The sequence below is a fragment of the Lolium rigidum genome, chromosome 6 (genome assembly GCF_022539505.1).
Source record: "Lolium rigidum isolate FL_2022 chromosome 6, APGP_CSIRO_Lrig_0.1, whole genome shotgun sequence".
NCBI classification, from domain to species: Eukaryota; Viridiplantae; Streptophyta; class Magnoliopsida; order Poales; family Poaceae; genus Lolium; species Lolium rigidum.
Genome location: NC_061513.1, coordinates 25,140,183 through 25,155,173, shown reverse-complemented (window position 1 = coordinate 25,155,173; position 14,991 = coordinate 25,140,183). Strand labels below are relative to the sequence as shown.

Genomic DNA, 14,991 nt, shown 5'->3' with positions numbered 1-14,991 from the left:
AAGAGACCCACACGGTGCACACACTGTCACCTTTACACACGTGGGACAAGGAGTCTCCGGAGATCACATAAGTAAAATTTCACTTGACTAGCATAATGACATCTAGATTACAAGCATCATCATATGAATCTCAATCATGTAAGGCAGCTCATGAGATTATTGTATTGAAGCACATAAGAGAGAGATGAACCACATAGCTACCGGTACAGCCCCGAGCCTCGATGGAGAACTACTCCCTCCTCATGGGAGACAGCAGCGTGATGAAGATGGCGGTGGAGATGGCAGCGGTGTCGATGGAGAAGCCTTCCGGGGCACTTCCCCGCCCGGCAGCGTGCCGGAACGGAGACTCCTGTCCCCGGATCTTGGCTTCGCGATGGTGGCGGCTCCGGAAGGTTTTCCGTATCGTGGTTCTTCGCATCGGGGGTTTCGCGACGGAGGCTTTAAATAGGCGGAAGGGCAGCCTCGGAGGGGGCTCGGGGCCACCACACCATAGGGCGGCGCGGCCCCCTCCGGCCGCGCCGGGGTGTGGTGTGGGGCCCCCGTGGCTTCCTCCGGCGGCTCTCGGGTGTTCCGGATGGTTCCGGGAAAAATAGGAACCCGGGTCTTGATTTCGTCCGATTCCGAGAATATTTCGTTACTAGGATTTACGGAACCAAAAACAGCAGAAAACGAGAACCGGCCCTTCGGCATCTCGTCAATAGGTTAGTTCCGGAAAACGCATAAATATGACATATAATGTGCATAAAACATGTAGATATAATCAATAATGTGGCATGGAACATAAGAAATTATCGATACGTCGGAGACGTATCAGCGACACTGACAACGGTACTGTAATTCACAAGTGCTAGAGTTCTTAAAACAAGATGGACGACTTAGGGTGGATCCACAAGTTGAAGTAGGTGTTACTCATCCTACTTAATATAACAAATTGTATGCCGTAATTCAATTTATTCTGCAATTATGTTGGATAAATATTTTGCATATGACTACGCTGTGTTTTTTTGTTCACAATTGTTATTTTGACATTTATTACATTTTGCTCGGCCTTCAAAAAGTCAGGTACAAACCGTTCAAAGTTCTAAAATAATTGTTTGGTTAATTTATCCATTTTTTAGTCATTTTATGGGTCTAAATATATTATAGTAAAATAACGAGGACTTCTTACATACTTGTTCAATTTATCCAATAATAACGAGCTAAAAGTTATTTTGCATAGAACCCGTACAAGCAATTTGTGGTCTCAACAATCAAGGGTAATAAAATTGTTCTCACTCATCAACTTATATCAAACTATTTTACTTATGTATGAGTTATCTAACCAAAATTAGATCTACAATTTGTACATTCTATTATACTTGGCACAAGTTGCCATACAATGGTGCTGCTAAATTTATGTTATTGTTTACAAAGAATTGCCTAATGTTGTAAATATATTGTACGAAACTAAAACTATAATACACAAAATAAGTTACGTTGAAACCTTTTGTTAGCTCGGTACCCATAGATACAATGTAAGGACAATATCACATTTCTTACGTGTATGCTAATAAGTCGTATGTGTCTATGTTAGCATATATAGATATAAATATTTTTGGTAGAAAGTTCCAATGAATTAAGTAATAATGACATTGTTCCTCCTAGAAAAAGATAAAGTTCTACTTTGCCATCGCTCTGGCCTCCTTTTCAATTTACCACTCGCTGGTATCCGATAACTATTCATAACCCTTTCTCACTCTCGTACTAAATTCTTAAGATATACTCCCTCCGTTCCTTTCTATAATACCTATTGTTTTTTCGCATTTGTTTCAGAATATAAGAGTAAAGCTATGTTTTTTTTGCAAAGAACCCCTTCCACCGATCAGGTCAAGTCTAGAAAATCTGGAAACCGATCTGGTCATATATTTCTGGGATCTGTTTTCAGTTTCCTATTTTGTCTGTGATATCGCTAGGGGTTTTGTGTCAAAAAATGGCTCGCGCTAATTTCCGTGCCAAAAAACAATAGGCACTATAGAAAGGAACGGAGGAAGTATCACAGGTATAATGCCCTTTCTTTGAAGGTAAAATCTCTTGAAGCTGAAGAGATCTTTCCCTGACCTGCCCTAAGCAGTAGATTTCACTTTTGTTAAAGTTAATCTTGAGGTTAAACACATACCCATTTGGACAAAACATAAGTTTAAATCTAGCTTGCTCTAGATCATCCGACGGAAGCAACATATCATCATCTTCGTACAACAAGATAGATATAGTCATATCACGCGAGGAGCTAAACCGGTGATCAAACCCCATCCAGTGCTCTATTGACCATGATTGAAAAACATGTTAACAGCTACTCCCTCCCGATCATGTTTAATTGATGCTATGTATGTAAGCAAGTAAGCTACTATTTGTGCACCACTTGCGTCGATCTTTTCCAAGATTGCAATAAGACAGTTGCCACGTAGTCATACACGATAGTTACATATATCGGTTTTGCTATATCTCAGTCAACTGAGAATTCAAGTTTCAGGCACCCATAAAAATGAACCCGAGTTGCACTTTTCTGTCAAAAAAATGCAATTGCACTTTTCTACTAGAAAAGTACAACTGATCCGAGTTGCACATTTCTTTTGAACTGCAGTTACACTTTTCTGAGATGACTGAGACTTAAGAAAATCTCAGTCGACTGAGACATAAGCACACCCTACATATATATAGCAAACAATTATTGATGATTGGGTATCCGAGTATGCTAGAAATAATTATATTCTCATGAGATTAATATTTTTTTGTCGAAAAAACAATAGTTGTCGTAGACACGCATGCAAGTCGGCGCTGGAGCAGTAGTCAACTGAGTAGTAGCTTTTTTTTTTTGAGACCGAGTGAATAGTAAAAATTAGCAGATCTGAGTGGATCCAGCCCAACAACAACGCCAACGCCGACGCCGACGCCATGCACGCGCCTCTGACCCTGCCAGGACTCGTTGAATCTTCCATGGTCAACCCCATCCAACTCTGCCCGGATATATATACTCCTCTTCCTCAAACACACATGCCCAGGGACATGCCGCAATTCCTGTGCTGACCAGCTCTCCTCGGTCTCTTCCTCCATCCCAGTCTAGAAGCTTCTAGAACAAACTTCCCAAGTTCTCTTCTCGCGCCATGGGCAACGGCCTCTCCCCGTGCGTGAGCATGCCGGCCACGGCCCCCACGGCCGTGAGGCTGGTGTACTGGGGCGGGCAGACGCGGGTGCTGCTCGTTAACGAGGAGGACGACAGCCTCGACGGCGAGGGATGCTCCACGGCGGGGGACGTGGCGGCCGAGCTGCACCCGCCCGGCGTCCACGTCGTGTGCCCGTCCGACTGCTTCTTCGTCGGCCTCCCGATCCCAATCACGCCGCCTACCGAGCGGCTCCTGCCCGGGCGCACCTACTTCGTGCTCCCCGCCGCGCGCCTCTCCCCCGGCTGGCCGTCCGACAAGGCGCCGCCGGTGCTCACCGCCGCCACGCTCGCCGCGTTGTCGGGGGGCGAGAAGCGGTTGTCCCTCGCCGGCCCCGGCGACTGCCCCTTCGAGTACGTCAAGGGCGGCGCGGCCCCGCTCATCCGGGTCCTCCCGGAGTTCATCGAGAAGGTGATCACCTGCGACGGTGCCAGTGACGGCGCTGTCCGGCGCGGCAAGTGCGGCGTCGCGGCTGCCGCGGCATCGGCCACGGAGCTGTGCAGCACGCCCGAGCTCAAGAGGCACTACGCGCAGCTCGTCGGGCCGAGGACCCGGCCCTGGTCCTGATCGCCCAGGCTGGAGACCATATCGGAGCGCGGCAAGAGGCGGGTGTTCCCGTCGCCGGCCAGACTGCTGCTGCTGGCTTCGCAATAGCCGGCCGCCGGCGCTTCGTCGAGCACCACCACTAATTAATTGACGTGCATAGATGTTCATTCAGATTAGGTATATAGGTAGAGAGCTAAGAGGTCAATAAATAGTTAGCGAGGATCAGGGATGCATTCGAAGCACAAATGTACAGAGATTTTCTGAAACTGAGATTATGATGATACAGAAATTAATGTGGCAGTCAGTACGAAACGTCTCAACTTTGGTCCGTTTTTCGTCTAGATGAACAAATTCAGCTGTGAGATTCTTCCGTTCAGAATCAACAAACTCAGTTCATCGGTAGTACTTACTATGACAAATGCATGGCGCGTTCTCTCTGAGGGATGTTGCAGCTCTCTGCGCTGTCTGTTTCCCCTTCTAGCTGTATCTCCGTTTGTTGATCTCTCCTCAACTATTTGTTTTTATGGACCTTGTTAATCTCTGAACTTGCTGTCTGCCGATCTCTCCAACTGCACTGTCCCCCCAGGAAGAAATTTTCTCTAGAGCAACGGTTCATTGTCACTCGGCCCGGGATCCATTGGGCTGTCCTCCACAAATTGGTCAGTGCGGATTTGAAACGGCGCCAAGTCCAGCCCCTCCGTGGGCTCCTATACACCATCCGGTGGGATGCCGATCCAGCCCGACACACACTTGTTTCCATTTATGGCAGGCCAAACTATCGTAGCCGGTTTTCTGTCCGAAAGATAAACTTTTTTTGTCCGAGCATTTTTCAAAAGTTAAAAAAATTGTAATTTTTTCAAAATATACATAAATTTTTTAAAATTTGAATATTTTTCAAATCTAAGAAATTTTCAAAATAATTTGAATTTTGAACAATTTTGAGAATTATAATTTTTCCAAAATCTGAATTTTTTTACATCTAAACAATTTTAGAATTTGGAAAATTTCATAAATCTGTTTTTTTTCAAAAATCCGAACACTACCTAGGCCGGGCTCAAACCTGCTCGGGAGGTGTGCGGTGGTTATACCTAGCCATGGGTAGCCCAGCTCGAAGCCCAGCCCGAAAATCCCGGGACTGGGCATAGATTTATTGGCCCGATGGCAGGGCCAGGCCTAGGTAGCTCGAAAATGCCATTTAACGAAACGACCCGACATGCTTTCCCTATTTTTGTCCGGGCTGGATTTGGGCCTGGTTTTCACACATTGGGCTTTTCTCGGCCGGCTCTGCCTGGCCCGACAGATGCCCAGGTATAGCGGTGGTTGGTAACCACCGACCTTGTCGACAAGCGGCTTGCTATTGACCTAGGAATGGATGATGTGTTTTTTTTTTAAAAAAAGGAGTAGATCCCTACCTGCAGGTTATGGGCAGAGGTAAAGCGACCGTACCGTCTTCGATCTTACATGTCATTCTTACCTACACCTAGCTTTTTATACCGGTCCCAAGTGAGGGTAAATTGGTATCCACATGTAAAAATACCCGCATTTACAACACATCAAATTGACAAAAAATAGTCGTAAATAAGAACATGTAACCATAATTTATAAACAACAACACATTACAAAAACATCAACAGATAATTATAAACAAGAGCACGTTATAAACAATAACACATGCTCATAAACAACGACACTTGACCGTAAACAATAACACGTCAAGATGTGATCATGTAAAGATGATATAGACCGCGAAAATCACGTGATAGGATGTGAATCAGTCTTAGCTAGGGGTCGAATTCTAAGTAACCTACTAAAGACCGGAAGGTGAGAAACGTGAGATTCAGCTTAGCAACGTAAATGCGTGATTAAATGAAAAAATAAGTATGTTAGAAATATTATGGCTTCCCACTTGGTAAATTTTAGATAGGTAAATATGTATGCGGGTATGGGTTCTACGATTCCAGTCATACCCGCTCTACCCGATGGGTATCATGTTTTTCTATTTACATATACATGGGTATTTTCTTTTAGTTTCATAACCGTACACCTAATGGATGCTCTCGCAGCAAGGACGTGCGTAATGGGTAACCATTTCCATCCCTAAGTGGACGAGTTTATCATATTCTCTGCTCACTCGAACATGGTGATAGGTATCTGGAAGGGAGTACGTAGGAGAAACCTTAACTCTGCATTTCGAGAGGAGATTACAACCTGGCGGCAGCATGGACGGACGCAGGATTTTAACGGCCAATATTCGTAATGAAATTTTTTTTGACATATGAAGCTTCAGAAGAATTATTACATAAGGAACTCAAAATGTTCAGAAATTTCTTATCATAAGGGCAGAATGTTTATTTATAAAGATATTACAAAATAGTATATAAATAACTATAGCCTAACTTTATGATTCACCGTATAAGCCTGATAAGATGGCATCATCAATCAAATTAACCAATTTATTCACCAATCAATCAATAACTATCAAAGGTGTAAAACATACTCATGTTCATCTTGGAGATGGGAACAAATCGATGTCCATGCTCGCATCTTGCATTCCTACATGGGTGCAGTCCTGTTGCAGGCGGCCAACAATGAGGTTGCCAAGGTGCACGTTTTGTAAAGAATCATGAATTCCTATTATGTCGCTCGCTGGACACTTGGAAGAGGTGGAGCTAGATGTAGCCGTGTCCGGTTCAAATGAACTATGGGTCGTTGTATGGAAGGCAAAGTGATGGGCCAAATGGGCTCTCACGCTATTGAAGGCCACTCGTGCTGGCAAATACAAACAAAATAATTACCGAATAACTAACTTACAAATATATACAATATATAAAAATATTTATGCCAAAAAATTATGGGTATTATCTGAGTACCCTTGAATTAAACTAGGCCCATCCATGGGATGTAGAATTTTGACTCCTTGTCAGTCATACATGAGGGGAGATCTTCAAATGTCCACTGCGTGTTAGCTTTAGATATAGTGGCCATCAAATATGGCCTTCAATTTCTCATCAACTAGCTATTGTTACTATGTTAGTCCATATATGAAATAGAAGTGCTAGCAAATAGACAAAGGAATCAGGTACAAAACAAAGGGCCCATGTGATCACCCTAGCCACTAGAGCTTCTTTTTCTCACCTGTGTTTTCTGTTAGTTACCCTCCTCTCGGATAGGCACACAATGACCAATAGGTGAGGGAACAACAGATCAACGTCGGGGTGAAGAATTTTCTTCAATTTATGTGTTCATGATAGCGGCGCCTCAAAGGTGGATCCAACATATCATGCGAAGAGAAGTCACACTCTATCCTCGCAATGGTCCTATTGTGTCTGACCTCGAACACTTCAGGAGAATTTACATAATTTCTCTTGCGAACCATCGTTCAAGGTGATGATGATGTCATATGTGATGTTGACTTATGTTTGCTCAATTGTTCTCTCTGTATTGCTAACAATCCTCTTCCTAACAATAGAAGGGCAAAGCAGCTGTTTGTCAGCCTGGCTAGGAAGGATGGTCTTGCAAGTCGCAGTGCTTCAAGGATCTTAGGTTCTCAACCATTGAGGTGAACGACCTAGCTATGTGGTTTTCCAACTGATGACTACAGTCCGATTTCTGCAAATTTGACCCTATTGTAGTTTCTTCACCGGATTCTCAGAAAATAGTCGAGCTGATGCAATGCTAGAGCTAGAACCTAGAAGCAACGACTTCGTGTTGGCGAGATATAATGACCACTAGCCTGCAATGAAATTCGACAATAGCTTACCGGTAGCTGATACGTCTCCGACGTATCGATAATTTCTTATGTTCCATGCCACATTATTGACGATATCTACATGTTTTATACACATTATATGTCGTATTTATGCATTTTCCGGCACTAACCTATTAACGAGATGCCGAAGAGCCAGTTGCTGTTTTCTGCTGTTTTTGGTTTCAGAAATCCTACAAAGGAAATATTCTCGGAATTGGACGAAATCAACGCCCAGGGTCCTATTTTTGCACGAAGCTTCCAGAAGACCGAAGAGAAGACGGAGTGGGGCCACGGGGCGCCGCCACACTAGGGCGGCGCGGCCCAGGAGGGGTCCGCGCGGCCCTGCTGTGTGGGGGCCCCGTGACCCTTCCGAGGTTGCCCTTCCGCCTACTTAAAGCCTTCGTCGCGAAACCCCCAGTACCGAGAGCCCCGATACGGAAAACCTTACTGTGACGCCGCCGCCGCCAATCCCATCCGGGGGATTCTAGAGATCGCCTCCGGCACCCTGCCGGAGAGGGGAATCATCTCCCGGAGGACTCTTCACCGCCATGGTCGCCTCCGGAGTGATGAGTGAGTAGTTCACCCCTGGACTATGGGTCCATAGCAGTAGCTAGATGGTTGTCTTCTCCTCATGTGCTTCATTGTCGGGTCTTGTGAGCTGCCTAACATGATCAAGATCATCTATCTGTAATTCTATATGTTGTGTTTGTCGGGATCCGATGGATAGAGAATACTATGTTATGTTGATTATCAATCTATTACCTATGTGTTGTTTATGATCTTCCATGCTCTCCGTTATTAGTAGAGGCTCTGGCCAAGTTTTAACTCTTAACTCCAAGAGGGAGTATTTATGCTCGATAGTGGGTTCATGCCTCCATTAAATCGGGACGATGACGTAAAGTTCTAAGGTTGTGGATGTGCTGTTGCCACTAGGGATAAAACATTGATGCTATGTCCGAGGATGTAGTTATTGATTACATTACGCACCATACTTAATGCAATTGTCTGTTGTTTGCAACTTAATACTGGAAGGGGTTCGGATGATAACCTGAAGGTGGAATTTTTAAGCATAGATGCATGCTGGATAGCGGTCTATGTACTTTGTCGTAATGCCCAATTAAATCTCACAATACTCATCATATCATGTATGTGCATGGTCATGCCCTCTCTATTTGTCAATTGCCCGACTGTAATTTGTTCACCCAACATGCTATTTATCTTATGGGAGAGACACCTCTAGTGAACTGTGGACCCCGGTCCATTCTTTACATATGAAATACAAATCTGCTGCTATTGTTCTTTACTGTTCTTTGCAAACAATCATCATCCACACTATACATCTAATCCTTTGTTACAGCAAGCCGGTGAGATTGACAACATCACTGTTTCGTTGGGGTAAAGTATTTTGGTTGTGTTGTGCAGGTTCCACGTTGGCGCCGGAATCCCTGGTGTTGCGCCGCACTACATCCCGCCGCCATCAACCTTCGACGTGCTTCTTGGCTCCTACTGGTTCGATAAACCTTGGTTTCTTACTGAGGGAAAACTTGCCGCTGTACGCATCACACCTTCCTCTTGGGGTTCCCAACGGACGCGTGCTGTACGCGTATCAAGCTCTTTTTCCGGCGCCGTTGCCGGGAGATCAAGACACGCTGCAAGGGGAGTCTCCACAATCCAATCTCTTTACTTTGTTTTTGTCTTGTTTTACTTTATTTACTACTTTGTTTGCTGCACTTATATCAAAACACAAAAAAAATTAGTTGCTAGCTTTACTTTATTTACTGTCTTGCACTCTATATCAAAAACACAAAAAAATTAGTTACTTGCATTTGCTTTACTTATTTCAACATGTTTCCTTTTAATTTTACTGTAAAAGATATACCTGTGGGACAAGGGTCTATAATTGAAAGAGATAATATAGAAGAATTTTTCACCCATGTTAGTATGCATGAAGATCTTGATACGTCCAAAACGTATCTACTTTCCCGAACACTTTTGCTATTGTTTTGCCTCTAATTTGTGTATTTTGGATGCAACTAACACGGACTAACGCTCGTTTTCAGCAGAACTGTTCCGTGTCTCGTTTTTGTGCGTAAATCCAACTTTCGGGAAAAACCTCGGGAGTTTGACGAAAGGGCCTATTTTCCCAGAATGCGACGGAGCCGGAAGGACAAGTAAGGTGGAGGCCCGAGGGCCCCACACCATAGGGCGGCGCGGCCCGGGGGGCCCGCGCGGCCCCGTGGTGTGCGGCCCCTCGGCCGGCCTCCGACGCCCTCCTTCGGACTACTTATTCGCCTCGACCTAAAAACGCACGGGGAGAAGTCGAAGTCGCCGAAACCCTCCGGAACGCCGCCACATCGCGAAACTCCGTCTCGGGAGCCAGAAGTCTCCGTTCTGGCACTCCGCCGGGACGGGGAATTGGAGGAGATCATCACCGCCATCACCGCCAACGCCTCTCCATCAACCAGCCATGTTTCCCCCATCCATGTGTGAGTAATTCCCCCGCTGTAGGCCGCATGGGATGGTAGGGATTGGATGAGATTGGTCATGTAATAGCATAAGATTGTTAGGGCATAGTGCCTAGTGTCCGTAGATGGTACTTTTATGATATTGTTGCAACTTGTTATGCTTAATGCTTGTCACTAGGGCCCGAGTGCCATGATCTCAGATCTGAACATGTTATTATTTCATCATGATATTCATTGTTTATGGTCTTACCTGCAAGTTGTATACACATGTCGCTGTCCGGAACCAATGGCCCCGAAGTGACGAAATCGGGACAACCGGAGGGGATGGTAGTGACGTGAGGATCACATGTGTTCACGGAGTGTTAATGCTTTGCTCCGGTACTCTATTAAAAGGAGTACCTTAATATCCGAGTAGTTTCCCTTGAGGCCCGGCTGCCACCGGCTGGTAGGACAAAAGATGTTGTGCAAGTTTCTCATTGCGAGCACGTACGACTATAATTGGAACACATGCCTATTGATTGATTAGTACTTGGATACCGTTTTATTATTATCTGCAAATGCCCTGCTATGATTGTTACATGAGTTTCTCTCATCCATGCAACGCCCGTCATCCGTCCCCGTGCCTACAGTATTTTAATCCCGTTGTTTACTAAAATCACTACTGCTGTCTTTGTTACTCTGCTGCTGTTATTTCACTACTGCTACTACTATAAAACTGTTACTACTGATAAACTCTTGCGAGCAAGTCTGTTTCCAGGTGCAGCTGAATTGACAACTCCGCCGTTAAGGCTTTCAAGTACTCTTTGTCTCCCCTCGTGTCGAATCAATAAATTGGGTTTTACTTCCCTCGAAGACTCATTGCGATCCCCTATACTTGTGGGTCATCAAGACTATTTTCCGGCGCCGTTGTCGGGGAGCATAGCTTTATTTGGAAGTTCACTTGGATTGATATTGTTCGCTGCAAATTCTCCATCATGGGTAAAACTGGCGATACGAAGGTCGCCATATTACCATCCACTACAAGAAAAGGTACAACTCGAGTACCTCTCGCTGCTCTTGATTCACCATCCGTGATTGATAAACTTGTTTCACCGCCACATGCTTCAAATGCTCGGTACTTCTACTGAATCTGAAAACTCTCATAATACTGATAATATTTCTGCTGTGCTTGATGATAGTGGTTCATTGGGAACTTTTCTAGATGCTTCAATTGCTAGGTCTAGACAAATTGAAAATACTCGAAACTCCCGATGCTACTACACCTCGTTAATTCACCCGAACTTGAATACTCTAGTGATGATCTTGATGAAGATTATGTGGAACTTGATGATGATTTTATTGAAAAATGCAATGCTACTACCGATGCAAGAAAAATTAAAAAGTTGCTTGCAGAACATACTGTTAGATATAAACTGTCTCCTGATCCTAAATTTGCCACATCTCCTATAAACATTAGGGATAAAGATTGTGATTTTTCTCTTGATCTATCTCATATAGCTATTGTTGAGAAAACACCCTTTTGTGGTACTGAAAAAGAAAGTGCTGTTGAACACATGATCGAGTTATCTACTTTGAGTAGCTTGTTTTCTCGATGATGTTAAGAAGCGTACTTACTTTGTTGCTAAAATCTTTCCATTCTCATTAAAGGATGACGCTAAAACTTGGTATAATAGTTTGCCACCTAGTTCTATTAAAAGTCCAAAAGAATTGCTTAATGTTTTCTTCCGAAAATACTTTCTCGCTAGTGCTCAACATGCTCGCTTTGCAGAGAGTTTATAATTTTGATCGTGGAGATGAAGAGAAATTGCCCGAGGCTTGGGCGAGATTTTGCTCTCTTATTAGAGCTCTGCCCGACCATGATTTGGAAAAGCATGATTTACTTGATATATTTTATAGTGGACTAACCATTGAGTCTAGGGCATACCCGGATAGTTGTGCTGGTTGTGTTTTCAGGAAAAGAACTCCGGACGAAGCTGAAGAATTATTGGCTAAAATAGGCCGGAATTATGATGATTGGACTACGCCTGAACCAACTCCAAAGCCAATAGTGAAGAAGAGGGGTTTAATTAAATTGAATGATGAAGATATGAGGGAAGCCAAGAAGTCTCTCAAGGAGAAAGGTATTAAATCCGAAGATGTGAAGAATCTACCTCCCATAGAAGATATATGTGAGATAATTCCCCCTTCATCCATGATTGAGGTAAACTCCCTTCAGCGCTTTACTAGGGAAGATATTCCGTATTCAAAACCTCCTGCGCAATGCTTAGATGAGTTTGATAATTATATTATTAAGCAAGAAAATTTTAATATGAGAGTAGAGAATCATCTAATGGAAAATTCTCAAGCTATTAGTGAATTGCATGATATTGTGGAGAGAACCTCCAATGATGTTAAGATGCTTGTTAAACATTTTCATATGGTTCAAACTCAAATTGATCAACTCACTAAAGTGCAAAATGACTTGTTGGGAAATAATGCTAAAGAAAAACATGCTTATGAAGTAACAACTAGAGGTGGTGTCTCTACCCAGGATCCTCTATATCCTGAAGGGCATCCCAAAAGAATTGAACAAGATTCTCAACGCATTGAATCTAGAGCTCCATCTAAGAAAAAGAAAAAGAAACATAAGAATGTTGTAGAATCCTCTGAACCTGTTAATGATCCTAATAGTATTTCTATATCTGATGCTGAAACTGAAAGTGGTAATGAACATGAGAAAGATAATGATAAGAATGATACTCCTGATAAAGAAGAGGTTGAAAAAGAACTCGAAAAGCATGCTAAAAATAAAAAGTATACTAAAGAAGATTTTATTGCTGAGAAACATGGTAATGAAAGAGAACCTTGGGTGCAAAAGCAAATGCCTTTTCCTGCTAAAAAACTAAAATCAAAGGAAGAAGAACACTATAATAAATTTTGTGATTGGATGAAACCTTTATTCTTGCAAATCCCTTTGACCGATGCTATTAAATTGCCTCCTTATTCAAAGTATATGAAAGATATTGTTACTAACAAAAGGAAAATCCCCAATGAGGAAATTTCCACTATGCTTGCTAATTACTCTTTCAATGGCAAAGTTCCAAAGAAGTTGGGCGACCCAGGTATACCTACTATTCCTTGCTCTATTAAGAATAATTATGTTAAAACTGCTCTATGTGACTTGGGCGCCGGTGTTAGTGTTACGCCTTTTACTCTTTATAAGAGACTTTATCTAGATAAGTTGATACCTACTGATATATCTTTGCAAATGGCTGATAAATCTACTGCTATTCCTGTTGGTATATGTGAGGATGTTCCTTTTCAAGTTACTAATAACTGCTTGATATTAACTGATTTTGTTGTGTTGGAAATGCCTGAAGATGATAATATGTCTATTATTCTTGGGAGACCTTTTCTTAACACCGCAGGGCTGTTATTGATTGCAATAAAGGAAAGGTTACTTTCAATGTTGATGATAAGGAACACACTGTCTATTTCCCCAAGAGGATTGAAAAAGCGTACGGAGTTAATACAATTTCTCATATGAGAACTATCAAAGTGGGAACCATCGATTGTCCTATATATGAGCCTAAAGAAGAATATCAAACTCTTATGATTGGATCCATATCAATACAATTCAAGGTAACATGATTGATTTGAGGTTTATTTCTTCATATGCTATGTAAAATTTATTTGGTGGCAAGACTTGATCAACCTTGTTAACAAATACATTTTATATGCATAGAGGAGGTAAACAACATCTCTTTCTTCCTCCACTTGCTTTAGTTGCTGTAGCATTTTTAAATTTTCTTAGTAGATTAGAGTTTTCAAAAAATTTCCTGGCCAGTAATAATAAACTTAATACCCAGAAATGTGCATTTTTCAAAGTTTTCAAAAATTCGCGAAAATTACACCGTTGGTCCTATTTTTCGACGAGGCACTCGGGAGCACCGGAGGATGACCTGTGGGGCACCACAGGGTGCCACACCACAGGCCGGCGCGGCCAGCAAGGGGGCGCGCCACCCTGTGGTGTGGGCCCCTCCTTGCCCCACTTCTTCATCTCTTTCTCCCAGCATCTTCTCTCTCCCGAAAAAACTCGAACCAACTTTCTCTCACTCGCGTTTTTGCTCAAGAGCTCAATATTTTTCGATCTCTTTGCTCAGCCCAGATTTCTGTTTGAAATTTGGCACATTTGCTCTCCGGTATGTGACTCCTTCGATTATCCAAATAGAATTTTGTTTGGTGAAGTATATCTTGAATATTTTGCTGCTGTAGGTAACATGTTTAGGCTTCGTTCGGTTGCAAGGGATTAGATCCACTAGTGGATCTATTCCAGGGAGAGTCTGGGTGAACCCGAATCAATCACCCGAATCCCCCACTAACCTCTCTCCCATGTTCCCTGCTAATTCCTGTCATTTGATACTGTTCGGTTAATCCCTGCATTCAGCAAGCAACACCGCCGTCGTACGCATCGCTGCTGTCAGCTCGAGGCGCGTCGCCGTCGGCTCGAGGATGCGTCGCGCCACCGCCGGCTCCAGGACGGGTCGCCGTCGCTGCCTGCTCCAGGATGCATCGCCACCGCCCCGATCCAGGATGCATCGCCGCTGTCTAAACGCGCTGCCGCCACAGCCGTTGGCTGCAACCTGCAGGACGTGTTGCCTCTGCCTCCGTCAGCTCCGGAGCCGGACGCGCCGCCGCCGGCTGCGGAACGCGTCGCCGCCGCCACCAATCCAGGATACGTCACCGCCGACGCCGACGCCGACGCCGCACAGCTTGCGAAAGGATTTTTTTGGTCGCTTCAGGGAATGATTCCACGGGGTACGAGACGATTTTTCTTTTCCCGGTGGTTTGGAGGAGATTGGGGTGGATTGGGCCGGAAAATATCTCGCCCGGGGGTTAACCGAACGCATCAATGGAGATGGGCCGGAATTCATCCCGGCGGGTACTGAACCACGGGATTTGACCGGGATTGGGCCACAAACCCCCCCGGGATGGGAACAACCGAACAAGGCCTTAGTGAGCTTGCATGCTTGTTCTAAGTGGTAGAAACTAGTTT

General features: G+C 43.9%; 1 protein-coding gene across 1 annotated transcript; it reads left to right on the top strand.

Annotated features, from left to right (window-relative positions):
- The first annotated feature begins 3,140 nt into the window (after positions 1-3,140).
- Positions 3,141-3,764, top strand: LOC124660430. Its single transcript, XM_047198244.1, has one exon. The coding sequence runs from the start codon at positions 3,141-3,143 to the stop codon at positions 3,762-3,764; it is 624 nt and encodes a 207-aa protein (XP_047054200.1).
- The last annotated feature ends 11,227 nt before the right edge of the window (positions 3,765-14,991 follow it).

Coding starts and splice junctions, on each gene's coding strand:
- LOC124660430 (XM_047198244.1), top strand. CDS start 3,141: ATGGGCAACGGCCTCTCCCCGTGCGTGAGCATGCCGGCCACGGCCCCC.